General features: G+C 38.0%; 1 protein-coding gene across 1 annotated transcript in view; it reads right to left on the bottom strand.

Moving 5' to 3' along the window:
• Positions 1-17,994, bottom strand: part of Mfe2 (peroxisomal Multifunctional enzyme type 2) — a 741,845-nt gene that overhangs the window by 559,121 nt on the left and 164,730 nt on the right. The window contains exon 8 of the mRNA XM_090372984.1: positions 5,239-5,361. Coding sequence (XP_090229110.1) covers positions 5,239-5,361 — 123 coding nt within the window. The remainder of the gene's footprint in view (positions 1-5,238; positions 5,362-17,994) is intronic.

Here is a 17,994-nt window from a genome sequence, read left to right as displayed (position 1 = left end):
ATGGCTACTCTGTTCGGATCAACATATGTTTGTAAGCAAATTTTTCATGCATGAAATCAAATAAATATTTAAAAAGAAACAGAATAACAGATGAGCATCTTCTGTATTGAGAATTGACATCACAAATTTCCACCAGTTATCTAAAAATATCCAGCCACGATCATTACATTAAATATTAAGTTTTCTTCACTAAATTACGGCAGTTTTTACGGTTCCAGCCAACAAATAACGTTTTTGCTTTTTTATTGACTTAAATTGGCATATTAATTTATTTTTTAGAGTTGCTTTATATTCTTAGTAACAATACTTTTATTTAAACTGAATTTAGATAGAGATTTTGTAGGTTATTACTTAGTATCGGTAAGGGTATCAAAGCCACGTGTGGACAGGTTTTGCAGCTCCAGCGAACGAAAAATTTTAATTATACTTAACCGCTTTATTGACATAATTGTAAGATTAAATTATTTTCTATAAGTAGCTTATAGACTAGTCAATCTCCGTGGTTTATTTTGAATTCAGATAGCGCGATTTGGAAAGTAAATAATATCTTATGTCCATAGATTAACTGTTCTTAACTTGCCACCATTGTTATAAGATACGTGTGCTAGCATAAGGTTTAACGGAAAAATAGATAGCGAGTATAGTAGTATCAATTAATCAATAAAATTTATTAATCTTATTAAATTTCATTGTCAATTGAATTGTACTTTTTTAACTAAATAAATATAGCTACCTGGTTATTACAAGTGTAACATCATAAATTAATACACATAAGTTGACGGGGAATAAGAAAGTCATATAACGTAACTCGGAGATAATATTCGATACCAAAATACGTATATATAGTGCATTGCGATATATGTTTAGTGTTATATTTTGTATTGGAATTTTTTTGAACTTGAATAGACATCATAAATCAGACCAGAGCAGCAAAGCAAAAGGCTCAAATTAGTGGAAGTGCTGTGACTCAGGGGAGAACTGGGGGGGGGGGGGAGGTTGTCCTCTGAATCAGTCTATTGAAATGCACTGCTTGTTTGATGTTTGTGGAGCAATCAGGAATGGGACATGATATTGGCAAGGGGAATGTCTTTGTGTGTGCGCGATGTAAGGAGTGCGAGGAAATCATGCACCAACTCGGCATTGTTATGGGCTTATATGAGAATCTGAAGGATAGGACAGATGCCCTCGAAGGATTTAAATTGAGGGACCCATCAAGCTCTCAGCTGCCCACATCAATGCCAGAGCTTGCACTTAAACATCACGCAACACAGCAACAACCTCCAAGGCAGAATGCCCTGGTCCCAAAGAAACTAGTTGTAGGCGACTCTATTGTCAGGGAAACGGGGAACATATTGTGCAAAAAGGATAGAGGGAACAGGACCATGGTATGTCTGCCAGGGGCAAAGGCTGCCAGGGCAGGTCATGGGGTTTTGTCAATGATATATAGGGATTTTGTTAGAAGGGAAAAGGAGGTGATTGTCCCTCTGTATAAGGCAATGGTCAGGCCACACCTTGAGTACTGCGTACAGGTCTGGAGGCCTCATTTTAGGAAAGATGTAGATTTGCTTGAGTATGTACAGAGAAGGGCAACAAGATTGGTGAGGGGAATGAAGGGATTCTCTTACCAAGAGAGGCTTAAGTTCTGCAAATTGCAGTGGCTGGAGACTAAGCACCTGCATGATCTGATTGAGGTGTATAAGGCCTTGAATGGGTTGAGCACGCTGAATTCTGATGGAATCCTTTCACTTGTTCAAATTACGAACCTAAGGGGACATAAATTCAAATTAAGAGGTAGAATAGATGTGAGGAAATTTAGCCAGCGGGTGGTTAATTGCTGGAACAAACTTCCATCTGTCGGGGAAGTTGATAGGTTGAATAAATTTAAGGAGGAACTGGACAGGCATTTGCAGGGAATGGTGTGATTTTTTTTTTTTTTTTTTTTTTTGGCTGATGCTGCATAAGCTCATACACTTGCTTTCTTGCATCATATGCCACTACTACTACTGCATTGTAGGGCAGATATCATCCTTTAAGGGCACAAAGGGTGATATTGTTGTACACGTTGGCACTAATGATATTAAGAGTAGGAGACCGGCAGAATTACTTAACAAGTACAAGACAACGCTGAAAAAAAAGCCGTGAGTTAGGGTTGAATTTGAAAGTGTCTGCAATTCTGCCCAGACACGATAGGCGTGAGTATATGATGATAGCCTTGTCGATCAATTCGGCCCTGCAAATATTGTGCAAGGCTCAAGGGGTAGAATTTTTCTCAGTCTAGTGTGTGCTTGTTAACAGGAGCAACTGCTTCTACAGAGATGGGATACACTTAAATAGAAAGGGTGCAAGAATATTTGCTGATGCTATCGAGGCAAAGTTAGGTGGGTCGGAAAACGGCTAGCTTGGGGGGATACATGGACTAATAGATTAACAGTAGCTGCCGGCAGAGGTAAAAGTGATTCTTGCACTACTTCTATTAAATACAATTGAGCAGCAGTCTGGAAAGCAAGGCAATGGGAATTTCCAGGACTGCTGGGAGTCATAGTAGAACAAGTAAACACATGGGCTGTGTTAGGGTAATTAAGAGTAGAAACAGGTGCATGTATACTTGCATGTACACCAATGCTCGGAGTATAGTTAATAAATTCAATGAGCTTGAAGTGCTAGTCAAGACATCAAAGGCAGATATTGTTGGGATAACAGAGACATGGTGTCACACAGACATAAGCAGTGCAGAACTGGAATTTGGGGAGTACAATGTGTACAGAAAGGACAGACAGAACAGGGAGGAGGGATTATGCTGTTAGTTAAGAAACACAAAATCTAAGGAAATGCATCCAATTGATGTTCGTGGACAATGCAATGTTGAGTCTGTTTGGTGTGACATAAGCATTGGGAAAGGAAAAATGAGAGTAGGTTCTGATGAGTATAATGAGCAATTGTGCAGAGAAATAGAGTGGGCCAGTAAATTAGAGTGTCTTATAATGGGGGATTTTAATTTCCTGGATATTGACTGGAATTTGTGGGTTGGTCACTCACACATTAGCAAGGCTTTTATGGATTTACTGGATAATTGTTTTCTACAGCAGCATCTTTGAGAGGCAACTAGAGGGAGAAATATTCTTGATCTGATTATCAGTAGTGATTCTTCATGCATCAAGAATCTGCAGATAAAGGAACTAGGTGGTAGTAATCACAGTATGCTGAAGTGGGATTTACTCAAAGAGGTAACTACCATCAAGGGTAAAGGGAAGAGTTTTTACTTTCTTCAAGGTGACTATGGTGGTTTGAGACAGTATTTAAATTCTATATGGTGAAACCAACTGATGATGTTACCAACAGCAAATTCAAAATGGGAAGCATTCAAAGAATTAATCTTGAAAGCTACTAGGCTTTTCATACAAACAAAGGAATATTGTTCAAGATTGAGGCCTAAATGTCTAATTAGAACTAATTAGAAATGTGACAGAGAAGAAAAATGAATGGGATACATAAAAATTAACATGTGACACACAAGGCCTATGATAGATATAAGTTGGTCTGTAACCAAGTTACAAAGGAGGTTAGGCAGGAGAAGGCTGATTACGAGAAATCTTTGGCAAGGGATGCAAAGAAAAACAGCAAAGACTTCTTTATTTATGTAAACTCTAGAAGGAAGGGGTGAATCAGATTGGTCCGCTTGATATCGATGGTTCAACTGTTAATGATAATGCTCAGGTAGCTAACAAACTAAATGAATATTTTGCATCGACATTCACACATGAGGAGTTATTCAGGGAGGGGAATGCCAGAGGTTTATTCAACTCTGGCAGTAAGCTACATAATCTTGTAATAACTGAGAGTAAAGTGGAGGAGAAATTGTTGAAGATAAACAAGAAAGGCACCTGGGGTGGATAGAATCTATCCAGAATCTCTATATGCTTGCTTTCTTCCATCATGTGCCTTTGCTATTGTAATGCTAAATGTTATTTTGTATTGTACTTAATAAAATTTTCCAATATTTTCAAGATTAGGTTTATCATTATATTTATTTATTCACCTTAATATTGAAAAGCAGTGATTCTTTTCAGCTTGCAAAAATTCTGAAGTGAGCATTTCAAAGCAAAAGTAATGTTTTATTTAAAAAAACAAAAGTAAAATAATTTTTTTTAAAAAACAGAAATAATTCATATTTTTATAATTTTAATAAAATGTAAAAAATAAATCGAACAGATTTGTTGCACAAAAAAGTGTTGCAAATTTGCATTTTTTTATATATAGTCTGAAAATAAAAAAATCGTAACATTAAAACAGAAACTTCCTTATACATGTAACAAGACGCTAATTTTTCTCGAATCACTCAGTGCGGCCCATGAAACAAATCTAACTTTGAATTTGGCCCCCTGTACGGAAACGGTTGGACACCACTGTTCTACTCTGTTCTGTGGAAATCATTACGCCAAAAGAACCTGGTGCACACACCAATTCACAAATACTGAACAGCATTTGTGAGTGTGCATAATCAGCCTGACATATTTATCTTAGAATACTATTCACCAATTACACTTAATACACCGTCACACTTCATACATTGTTAAAAAAAAACACCATGTTTATTTATCTTATGATACAATTCACAAATTACATTTAATACAGATAAATTGATTACATACATGACTAAATAGCAAACATTTAAATTTAGTGCATGAAAATGATGCCAGATACCATGAAAAATCATTCCCTTTGAGGTATACAAATTAAACTACATTGTTAAAAAAAAATCACCACTGGCTTCAGAAATAGTTACACATTTCCTCCTGAGTGACTGGAGGATATTCAGGGTTGCAAGTTGCCTTTATATTATTAACCCAATTAGAGTAACATCACATCTACACAAAACTAAGAATTCAATATAAACAAAGTATGTTTTTAGATACATATGAAAATCACTCAGACAGACAAACCTGTGATGCAAAATTCAAAGTGAACAGCAACAATGAGAAATATATATTCCAAATGGAGGGAGGAAAAGAAATGACTAGCAGTAATTAGCAGTTGTGATGTCGCAAATTGCTTTCTATACTTCATGGTTCCTATTATTAATGCTACTAAAGATGCAACACATCCAAGTAGAATGAGTAATTGTCATAATAGTACAAGAAAAATCATTAAAAGTAAAATCACATGATCAAAACTCATGGTCTTCAAGAAGAAAGCTTACAAAATTTTTCTATTTTCAACTTCTAACACAGAAATACTAACCTGGAGGTAAAACATCCTGTGTAAGACGTGATGCTGCCATTGGAATAATAGTATTACAGTGTATTCCATATTTTGCGCCTTCAATTGCAAGTGTATTACTTAATCCTATTAGTCCCAGTTTTGCTATGAAATGAAACAATAATTGTGAATAAAAATGACAAAAGTATAAAAACATTTGAAAAAATATTTTAAAGCTGACTATTAATATATGTGAATACAGCAAATCTGCATTTTAGAATTTGGATCATAATTCTGAAATATCACCTATCTTTATACCAATCAAAAGGTAGCCGTGTGCATGCATACTGATACCCAGCTGCAGTGCACACTTGATAAAAAAAAAGAAAAGAAAGAGGGAAGGGCAGGAATACCTACCTTTCTACATTACAGTTGACCTGCAGTCATAGGTTTCGGTAAGTTCACAAAGCTCTTCACCTCAGAAGCTACTTACCACATTTGCTTGATTTTACATTTTTAATCCAACCTTGTATTTTAATTCATTTGTTTTGGTTTTATTTTTAACATAATCTAATTTTTAATTATATATTTTTATTTCAATAAACTTTTGGTTTTCATTTTATTTTATTAGCTGTCAATAAAGTTGAGGCAATATTCTTTCAGTAAGTAGAAAGGAAAAACCTAGGAAGTATATTTTCAAGGTTACTGGAAGAAATGCCTTGATTAGGGGAACGGCACAAAGGAACACTTGTAAGAGGAACAAGCACAAGGATAGTCAAGCAGAAACAGCTCGATTTTGCAGTGCTACTGGTCATGATGGAATATAAGAGCTGATTAAAATGGCAACTCTAAACTCCAACTAATCTAATCTAAACTCCACGAGTTTAGATTAGTCACATTGTAGGATACATGATTTTTTTCTGTGGATTATACAGCATTTAAGTAACAGAGGTATTAAATTACTTTAATAATTAACAAGATCATACCAGACAATACGATCCCAAATGTTATAAATATTGCTGATATTCACTACAATTCTAAGAAGCTAGATTACTTGGCTTAAGTCGCCTTATACTTGCTTCGAAGGGGCTGATGCTTTATAAGGACCTGATTCCGTTTTATTTCCAGAACTGTAATTTTTCTGAGACCATCTCTTCCTCTACAAAGAAGCTTAGAACTAAATCTTCCTGGTAAGCATGTTCTTCAGTCACCATATATCCTGAGTAAATTTTTCAAGTGTCAACAGGAACAGTGCATTTCTGGTGTTTTTTTTTTTTTTTTTTTGAGAAACAGTAGAAAGCAAAATAGTGATTAACATACTGACAGTCTTTTATGTAATCTAGGGAAATAGCCTGGATCTGGTCATTATTAAATGATAATAACCTGATTAATAACCTGATATTGATTTGTTAGTAAGAAATATGACTTCTGTTTTAGTAGAAATCATAACTGTTCTATGTGTAGCAGTAAAAGCCATTAGGACTATCTCTGTATTGACTCAGTAAATGTGGTTCTGGTATTTTTTTGGGCCTGCACAATTTTTTGGATTCTTATTAAAATCAATTTAATATTATTAAAGTGTTAAATGGGATTACAAAAGACTTCCAGAAATGTTTCTGTGCTTGGAAGAAATGTATGGAATAGTGTGTGAAAGCCCAATCTTGAAGGGAATAAGTTTCAAAGTGCGAAATATTTCCTTATATTTATTTTATTGCAAAAGTCTCATTATTTAATAGCCACATTTCCTATTTTAAAATATTAACACCTCTTTACAATGTAGGTTGGTTGTTGGATTTTTTTGGCACAAAAGCAACTTTGGTCATATTGCACCTAATCTATTAGTATCATGTGAATGACATTGATGTTTCTTAATTATGGTTTATATCTGGCTAAAATAACTAAATATATTTTCAACGATGGAGGTATTCCCTAAGATTTGTGATAAAGCCAGGGAATCCTGAATATTCATAGGGAGATTGAAGGCTGATTGTCGCGCCATGTAGTACTGTGGATATCCTATAAGGAAATGTTTCAAAGTGACTGGACGAGAACAGCAAAGACATTCTGGAGGATTTTCCTTCGTGAGTAAGTACAAGCGTGTGAGATATGAGATCTGGTTAGAAAGACTTCGTGCCGATTCTTACGGAGACTAATTCCATGGCTGAAGTTCATGGTTTATTTAAAAAAGTTTGTTTAGTTGATTTTGCAAGATTTGTGACCACTGAGTGTTGAGAATCTGTTTGATGATAGGAATATATTCAGAATGTGGAACTTTGTAAAGCATTAGGTTTGTTTATATATTGACTGGAATTCAGACACAGCATGGGTTTGTTAAGGGAAAGTCTTGTCTGACAAATTTGATTGGATATTATGATGTGGTTACAAAGGAACTGGATGCACAAATTAATTTTAATATCATATACTTGGATTTCAGTAAAGCTTTTGACACTGTTTGCGCACAAAAGACTACTGTACAAATTGGAGCAGAATGGTATTAAGGGTAATTTGCTACAATGGATAAAAGGATGGTTGAGTGGGAGAAGACAGAGGGTGGTAATGAATGGGCACAGGACTCTTCGTGGACTAATGTTATTAGAATAGTCCCACAGGGTTCGGTGTTGGGTCCACTGTTGTTTTGTATATTTATCAATGATATTCATGAAGGTATATCAGACTTGGTGTCGAAGTTTGCAGATGATACAAAGGTTGGCAGGGTTGTTAATGACAGTGTACCACTTCAACAAGATCTAGAAAAGTTGGGCAGATGGGCTGAGAAGTGGCAACTGAAGTTTAACATTGACAAACGCAAAGTACTGCATGTGGTTAAAAGTAAACAAAGAGAAATGAACAGTGTTGTACTACATTTCTGGTAGTAGGAAATGGAAAAGACCTGGGAGTAATTGTGCAGTCAGATATGAAGTTTTCTGAGCAGTGCAGACAAGTTGCCAGAGCAGGTCATTAGCATCAGCAGAGGCATATGATGCAAGAAAGCAAGCTTATGCAGCATCAGCCAAAAAAAAAAAAACACACTCCCATTTTACCCCTCCATTTGTTCCAAGTACCTGCCCAGCTCAGCCTTAAATTTATTTAGGCTATCAACTTCCACAACAAAGGATGGAAGTCTGTTCCACCAACCAACCACCCACTAGCTAAAGGCAAACTTCCGCACATTTATCCTACATCTGTCTTCCCTCAATTTGAATTTATGCCCTCTCAAATGATTATTCTGAGCAAGAGGAAGAATTCCATCAGTATTGAGCATGTTCAAACCATTCATGGCTTTATACACCTCAATCAGATCACCTCGCAGGTGCCTAGTCTCCAGACGCTGTAATTTGCAAAATTTAAGCTTTTATTCGTAAGAGCAACCCTTTGTTCTATTCACTAACCTTGCTGCCCTTCTCTGTACTCGTTCCAACAGTTCTACATCCTTCTTAAAATGAGGCCTCCAGACCTGTATACAGTACTCAAGGTGTGGCCTGACCATTGCCTTATATTAGGGGATTTTCACCTCATCCCTGCTAGAAAAATTCTTGTATGTCATTGACAAGACACTATGAGCTACTCTTGCAGACCGTCTGCACTGCTCAGAAAACTTCATATCTGCCTGCACCATTATCCCCAAGTCCTTTTCGTTCTCTACCACTGTCAGTGTAGTACCACAGAGTTGATACATCACTGTGGTCATGTGGTATTGCTAGTAGGAAAAAGGTGTTATCCCTTTGTATAAGGCAATGGTCAGGCCACACCTTGAGCACTGTGTACAGGTCTCAAGGCCTCATATTAGGAAGAATATAGATTTGCTTGAGCATGTACAGAGAAGGGCAACAAGATTGGTGAGGGGAATGAAGGGATCCCTCTTACCAAGAAAGGCTTAAGTTCTGAAAATTGCAGCAGCTGGAGACTTGGCACCTGCAAGGTGATCTGATTGATGTATATAAGGCCTTGAATGGGTTGAGCATGCTGAATTCTGATGGGATTCTTCCACTTGTTCAGATTACAAACCTAAGGGTGCATAAATTCAAATTGAGGAAAGACAGCTGTGGACTAGATGTGCGGAAATTTGCCTTTTGCCAGCGGGTGGTTAATTGCTGGAACAAACTTCCATCTGTCGTTGTGGAAGTTGATAGGTTAAATAAGTTTAATGAGGAACTGCACAAAAAATTTAGAGGGAATGATTGTGTGAATTTTTTTTTTCGCTGATGCTACATAAGCTCATATGCTTGCTTTCTTGCATCACATGCCACTATTACTATGTAGAGTTCTTTGCTGCTCGATCAGCACTTTCATTACCCTCAAATGCCTGCATGTCGTGGTATCCAACAGAATGCTGAATAGCTCAGCAGACTAACTACTGCAGTCATTTGGAGTTGCTGTGAGATGATAGTGCGTGGAAGGACCACTGCAGCACCCACTTGGGTAGCCATTTTAGAGCTGTCTGTATAAATTTGAAGATATTCAGAGAACTGTGATGAGTGGGCTACATGCATCTATTTTATGTTGTCATTTGCCAGAATGTGTTTTCCCCATTGTTGAAAATAAGTGTTTTTAGGTGTGAAAGTGTGCCATGATGGAATAGTTATGCTATTATCATTATATATGTTGTCAAAGCTTAGGGCCCCATTTTGAAACAAGTTCGTTTAGTCATATTCCAGCTGGTTTATTTCCTGTGGGTTTATTGCTGTAGAGGTTCTCCCACTGTGGATTGAAGAGATATTGACAAATAGGATGATGAGGCAGACTTTGGATTTCAATGGCATAGTTTAACAGCAATATTTGCCTCCGGAGATATAGTGAAGGCTCATGGACCTCGGCATATAAGCTTTGTACAGGCGATGTTCTGTATACCCCCTAAGGAAATTTCTAAGGCACTGTGATGTATTGAATCAAGCCATTTGATGACACTTATAGGTCTACACAAGCTATACACAAGGCTTGATAGTCTAGTCTTGATCTGATTAAAGCATGGTATAGGCTAAGTAGTGTGAACCGATCAGCTCCCCACATCATTGCAGAATGATGTGGGGAGCTGATCGGTTCTCTGAGATTATTTAGTTTTTTAAACAAGTTGTTCAAAGGCATTTGATATGTTTCATAAAATTAAGGTTTTTTTTTTTTTTTTATCAAGAATCAGGCTAAAGAATACTATTTGCTAGAGGTATCAGCTGGTTTTCTAGTCTTATTTCTGGATCTGGGTGCATTTTTTCCTTTCTACAGAAATGTATGGCCAGTATTTTTTGTTGTGATATTCTGTAGCCATTGTTTTTAGTCCACAATTCTAATTTTTCTAACTGCACTTTAATTGCCTTTCAATCACGTTCACGTTTAGTGAATGGCATGAAATTATAATGTCATCTGCAGTGCATAAAGGAATATTAACTGTTTTCAGTAGATCTTTAGTAATAGAATTTATTTTGATTGCAAACTAAGTTTCACTCAGCGCTGAACCCTGAGGAACTCCTTCTTGAGTATATGTTTGCGACAGATTGTTTTCATATTTTATTTGGAAAGTTCTGAGCTTCAAAAAATTTTTTATTAAGATTAGTAAGTGTCCTCGCAAACCAATGTTATGGAGGTCATTCAGAATGCCGTATCACCGGGTTGTGTCGAAAGCCTTTTCTAAGTCTAGACTGATCATAATTAGATGCCCATTTCTTAGAAAATCATTGCAAATATTTCCCTCTGCTTTTATTATGGAGTCAAGAGATGATTTTTTTTTTTGCAGAAGCCATACTGATTTATGTTTAGTAAGTTATTTTTCCAAGAACCAAGTTAGTCAGCTGTTCAATTTCTCCAGGGTTTTCCCAAGGCAATTTGTTACAGCTTTTAGTCGATAATTTGTGGGGATCGCGTGACCTTTGCTAGGTTTAGGAAAAGCAATTACAAGGGAGTGATGCTGGGAGTTTGAATAATAGTTTTCGATATAAATTCTATTCTATAATATAAGTAATGAATTTAGAGATTTCTGACTAAGCTGCCGTAACATTTGATAGTGAATGCCATCGGGTCCTGCTGCACTCCTCCTTGACTTAGCCAGAGCTTTCTACATTTCTTCTATATCGAAAGGCTGGTTGTATGGGAGATGTTCGCTGGTACCGAAGTTTCTATCCACTCAAGTTTACAAGTGGAGTTAGTACTGAAAGATATTTCCAATTAAGTTTTCTGATTTTGTTCCATATAACACAAGTATCTGTATTTCTGTTAATTATGGAGACAAAACTTATCCATGATTCTTTCTTACTCATACGCCAAATATACAGGAATATACAGAATACAGAATTTCTGTATATACAGATATCTGTATTTCTGTTAATTATGGAGACAAAACTTATCCATGATTCTTTCTTACTCTTACGCCAAATATACAGGGTTGTTAAAATTAAAGTATCCCTATGTAGAGGGCTCTGGAGTGAGTTCTAAGGCTTGTACTGAAGAGAAATTTGGACAAAAGGTACAATAAAGAATGAGCTCGCCATTTATTGGGGAAAAAAAATTAGTTAAAAAAATGTGTCACTGTATGGCACGTAACTATCTTAGTTTTGGCAATAACTTACGATTATGCAAATAACTTACATTATTTGCATAATCGTAAGTTATTGCCACAGCACCACTACTCAGCTCTACTGTACTGTATAAAAGCAAAGCAGTCTTCAAAATCATACAGTAGATGTTTGCCTGCACTACAGCAGCAATTCCAACAACATTGCAGGAAAAGGCACTATTAGTGAAGCTGTACTATCAGAACAGTAACAATGCAGCTGCGACCCTCAGAGAATTCTGACATCAGAAGCGCATAAGGCGTGGACCTATGACTGTTTGTGCTGTCCGCAAAATGATTGCGAAATTTGAAGCGACGGGACATCTTGGTGTTCAACCACGTACAGGTCGAAAACGAGTGAACTCCTCTCGTTTTTGACCTCTACCTGGCTGTCATGGATTTATCAAGTCAATCTCCATGTGGTAGCACAAGTGTGCCAGCTGTTTCTCGTGAAGTGGTGTTGCAGTACTATCCTTACGTGATGCACATGCTACGGCAGCTAAAGCATGGTGATGCAGATATTCATTTCACATGCACACTTCAGTTTCTGGTGCTAATGAAAGTGGATATCACTTGGCCATGAAACATCCTCTGGAGTGCCCACCTCTGCTTAAATGGACAAGTGAATACGCACAACTGTTCCATTTGTACAACAGAAAACTCTCGAGTTATCCAAAAGGTCCCGTTGAATTCTCCAAAAGTGACATTGTGGTGTGGATTTACAACCACATTCATGATTGAGCCATATTTTATTGAAGAGGTAACACCGACTGGACCCCACACCTGTTCCATCATTGGACAGCAATATTACGAAATGTTGGCAAATTTTGCAATTCCAGAGCAGCAACAATGTGGGTGCCTTCAGGATATCATATTCATGCAAGATTGTGCACCACCCCGCATCCACCGTTGTATCCAAATATTGCTAAGGCAACACTTTATAGACGAACGGGTGATCAGCCGTTGTTTCCACACATCTTGGCCACCCCGATCCCTGGACCTCACCCCATGCAGCTTCTGGGGTTTTTTGAAGAACCAGGTGTATTGGGAAGAATGTCAAACTCTGGCAGATCTGAAGGACAGCATTAGATGTCATGTGCTAGCTATTCCAGTTGACATGTTACATCAACTGGAATAGCTAGCACATAGAGAGTCTGCTGTAGAAACTGTTGTTGACCAAAACGGAGGGCACACTGAACAATTGTAGCACTGTTCAAGTTAATTAGTACACCGGACCAAACCTATTGGTAACTCTTTAGGTGGCTTCCGGATCAACTAGTGTATAATCTTGCTAACTCTACTCTACTAGATAGTGACTGAGGGAGTCCGAGTAGTGTATATGCAGGGAGCATTGTCGAGGCCACGTTATCTCAAGGATCTAGGTATATTCTTACCACGTGCATGCCATATCCAAAAATTTCATTACTTCATACAGCATGCCCACCCCCACACTTTTTCTTACTATTGAATACACCATGAATTGTCGAACTAATAGAGTAAGCTTATCTGCAAAAAGATCTAAACCTCCCAAACACTTCCTAGTTCATTTCACAAATATACATGGTCTCAATTCACCGGACGATTAATCTCAACGATGTCCATTTCCACTTATAGTCTACCAAACCCCATGTACTTTTCTGACAGAATCTGTTATCGGTTGATTCAACTACTGCTCATCTTAGATGCCCAAATTATTCGCTGTGTGATTCCTTTCGCCTCAAAGGTGGTACTTGTGCATTTGTCCATTCCGATATTCCCTGTCAGAGACTTGGTAATTTGGAATCTCCTCTTTTCGATCTTCTCTGACTTAAAATCTCTCTACCTCATTGTGTAAAATTCATCAGGTGTCTCTACGTTCTTCCAACTCCACCAATCACTTGGAGCTGTTTGACTTCCTCTCTTTGCAACTTGACTTTCTCCAGGCCAACTTTCCTAACAGAGGTAACTTTCCTTGGTGATTTTAATGTTCACAATTTCAGCTGGCTTCCATTTTCTAGTCACACCGACCCAGCTGGTCGAGATGCTGATGCATTTGCCATTACTAATGACCTTACACAGATTGTTCATTTACCTACAAGAAAACAAGACAATCCTAACCATACAGCCAACATGCTTGAACTTTTTCTCACAAACAAATTTTTGCTGATGCTGTCGAGGCAATGTTAGGATGGTCGGAAAACTGCTAGTTGGGGGGGGGGGGATACAAGGACTAATAAATTAACAGTAGCCATTGGCAGAGGTGGAAGTGATTCTTGCACTGCTTCTATTGAAATGAGCAGAAGCCTGAAAAACAAGATGCAGGATATTTCAGAGACTGCTGGGAGTCATTGCGGTACAAGTAAACACATGGGTTGTGTTAGGGTAGCTAGGAATAGAAACAGGTGCATGTATACCTGCGTGTAAACCAATGCTAGGAGTTTGGTAAATAAATTTGATGAATTTGAGGTATTGCTCAAAACATCAAAGGCAGATATTGTTGGGATATCAGAGACGTGGTGTCACACAGATATAAGGAATCCGGAACTGGAATTTGGGGAATACAATGGGTATAGAAAGGATAGACAGGACAGGAGGGGAGGAGGGGTTATGCTATTAGTTAAGAAACACATAAAATCCAAGGAAGCGAAGCCAGTCGACATCGATGGACAGGGCAGTGTCGAGTTAGTTTGGTGTGACATAAGCATAGGGAAATCAAAATTGAGAGTAGGAGTGTGCTATAGGCCTAATGACTCTGATGAGTATAATAAGATATTGTACAGGGAAATAGAGTGGGCCAGTAAATCAGAGAGTCTTATAATGGGGGATTTTAATTTCCCAGATATTGACTGAAATTTGTGGGTTGGTCACTCACACACTACCAAGGCTTTTGTGGATTTATTGGATGATTGTTTTCTACATCAGCATGTTCGTGCGGCAACAAGAGGGAGCAATACTCTTGATCTGATTATCAGTAGTGATCCTTCATGCATTAAGAATCTGCAGATAAATGAACCACTAGGTGGCAGTGATCACAGTGTGTTGAAGTGGGATTTACTCAAGGAGGTAACTACCATCAGAGGTAAAGGGAAGGGTTTTTGTTTTCGTAAAGGAGAGTATGATGGTCTGAGACAGTATTTAAATTCTATACAGTGGGACCAACTGATGTTACCAACAGCAAACTCAAAATGGGAAGCATTCAAGGAACTAATCTTGGAAGCTACGAGGCTTTACATACCAACTAAGAAATATTGTTCAAGGTTTAGGCCTAAATGGTTGTCAGATGAACTAATGAGGCATGTGGCAGAGAAGAAAAATGCATGGAATACATACAAATTAATGGGTGACATGGAAGTCTATGATAAATATAAGTTGGTCTGTAACCAAGTCACAAAGGAGATTAGGCAGCCAAAGGCACACTACGAAAAATCCTTGGCAAAGGATGCAAAGAAAAACAGAAAAGAGTTCTTTACCTATTTAAACTCAAGAAGGAAAGGGATGAATCAGATTGGTCCACTGGATATTGATGGTTCAACAGTTGAGGATCCTGCTCACGTGGCTAACAATCTAAACGAGTATTTTGCATCTACATTCACGCATGAGGAGTTATTCAGGAAGGAGAATGACGTAGGTAAAGTAAACATTGGCAGTGAGCTAGATGATTTTGTAATAACTGAGAGGAAAGTGGAGGAGAGATTGTTGAGGATAAACATAAAAAAGGCACCTGGGGTGGATGGGATCTATCCAGTTATATTAAAGGAGGCAGCAAAGGAAGTAAGCAAACCCCTAGCCATAATTATGAGAGCTTCTTTGGACTCAGGGGAGGTACCCATAGACTGGAGATGTGAAAATGTAACCCCAATTCACAAAGGAGGATCAAAGGCTGACACAAGTAATTATAGATCTGTTAGTTTAACTTCTGTTCCAGGTAAATTAATGGAGGCACTGGTTAAAGAAGCACTGCAGGATCATCTAGACAAGGATTCAGTTATAGCTCAGACGCAGCATGGTTTTGTTAAGGGCAGGTCTTGCCTGACCAATTTGATTGGATACTATGATGTAGTCACAAAAGAACTGGATGCAGGGAATAACTTTGATATTATATATTTGGATCTTAGAAAGGCTTTTGATACTGTTGCACATGGAAGACTGCTGCACAAATTGGAGCAGTGTGGCATTGGAGGCAAATTGCTGCTATGGATAAGGGGATGGTTGAGTGGCAGAAGACAGAGAGTGGTAATCAATGGATACTGCTCAACGTGGACTAATGTTATTAGTGGAGTTCCTCAGGGTTCAGTGTTGGGTCCGTTGTTGTTTTCGGTGTTTATGAATGATATTGATGATGGTATATCAAGTTTAATGTCCAAGTTTGCAGATGATACAAAGGTTGGCAGGGTTGTTAAGGACACTACTGATGCTATGCTGCTGCAACAGGATCTGGAAAGGTTGAACAGATGGGCTGAGAGGTGGCAAATGAAGTTTAACATTGACAAATGTAAAGTACTACATATGGGAAACAGTAACCACAGAGCAACGTATCAACTCTGCGGTACTACACTGACAGTGGTGGAGAATGAAAAGGACCTGGGGGTAATTGTGCAGGCAGATATGAAGTTCTCTGAGCAGTGCAGATGAGCTGCAAGAGTAGCTCATGGTGTCTTGTCAATGATATACAGGAATTTTTCTAGCAGGGATAAGGAGGTGATTATTCCCTTGTATAAGGCAATGGTTAGGCCACATCTTGAGTACTGTATACAGGTCTGGAGGCCTCCTTTCAAGAAGGATGTAGAGCTGCTGGAACGGGTACAGAGAAGGGCAACAAGATTAGTGAATGGAACAAAGAGTTGCTCTTACAAAGAAAGGCTTAAGTTTTGCAAATTGCAGAGTCTGGAGACTAGGCACCGGCGAGGTGATCTGATAGAGGTGTATAAGGCTTTGAATGGTTTGAGCATGCTCAATGCCAATGGGATTCTTCATCTTGCTCAGAATAATCACCTCAGAGGGCATAAATTCAAATTGAGGAAAGACGGATGTCGGACAGATGTGCGGAAATCTGCCTTTAGCCAGCGGGTAGTTGGTTGGTGGAACAGACTTCCATCACTTGTTGTTGAAGTTGATAGCCTAAACAAATTTAAGGTTCAGCTGGACAGGTATTTCGAACGAATTGAGGGGTAAGATGGGAGTGGTGTTTTTTTGGCTGATGCTGAATAAGCTTGCTTTCTTGCATCATGTGCCTCTACTAATGCTAATGCTAAAATGATACTTATGAACCTGTATGAGTGCTCAAGATGTTGCCTAACCACTGCATTGTACAATAAAATAATCAACTCCTTATCCCTGCAGGTACAATTCCTGTGTGTCACTGACAAAACCCAATGAGCTGTCTTGGAAGACAGTCTGCTCTGCTCAGAGAACTTCATATCTGACTGCACAATTAGAACCAGGTTTTTTTTTTCATTTTCCACTACTCATGTATAGTACCTCACATCTGTCAATATTAAACTTCAACTATAATTTCTAAATCAATCTGCCTAATTCTTCTAGATCTTGTTACAGCAGTATACCTGGATTACTGTAATTAACCCCACTGTCAATCTTAGTGTCATCTGAAAACAAACATTCAGCCTGATATGCCTTTATCAATATCAGTAATAAACAGAAAACAAAGGACTCAGAACTGAACCCCATGGGACTGCACAAATAACATTAACTCATTAAAACTAATCCAGTAAATTTCTCTTAATGTCACACTGCTCCAATTATTACAACAGTCTTATGTGCAACAGTATCAAAAGCTTTACAAAATCTAAGTTTATGATATCAAAATTATAAATTATTTTTTGCATCCAGTTACATTGTTATCGCATCAAAGTAGCTAATCAGACTGGGTACAATGATGCAGTAACAAAGATCGCCCCTTAAATCCATGCCGTTACCACAATATAACTCACTCTTGTCAAGATGGCCATGCATTACTTCTTTAAATAGTGACTCCATTATTTTCTTTGGAACAGAGGTTAAGCTAACAGGACTATCACTCACTCATGTTTCCCCTTTGATCACCTTTTGTGAATTTGGGATATATTCGCCAATCTCCAGTCCACACAGGCTTTTCCCCTGAATCCATGAATGCTCTTATAATTATGACTAAAGGTTTGCTTACCTCTTTTGCCACCTCCCTCAATACAACTGGATAGATCCCATCCACCCCAAGTGTTCTTTTATATTTAGCTTCAACAATTTTCCTTCTGCTTTTTTTCGCAAAATCATGTAGCCCCCTTCAA

Source organism: Mastigoproctus giganteus, chromosome 4 (assembly GCF_048544385.1).
Source record: "Mastigoproctus giganteus isolate SK-2022 chromosome 4, ASM4854438v1, whole genome shotgun sequence".
In the NCBI taxonomy this organism is placed as follows: domain Eukaryota; kingdom Metazoa; phylum Arthropoda; class Arachnida; order Uropygi; family Thelyphonidae; genus Mastigoproctus; species Mastigoproctus giganteus.
The sequence above is the reverse complement of the archived record's forward strand: the minus strand, read 5'-3'. Positions and strand labels throughout refer to the sequence as shown.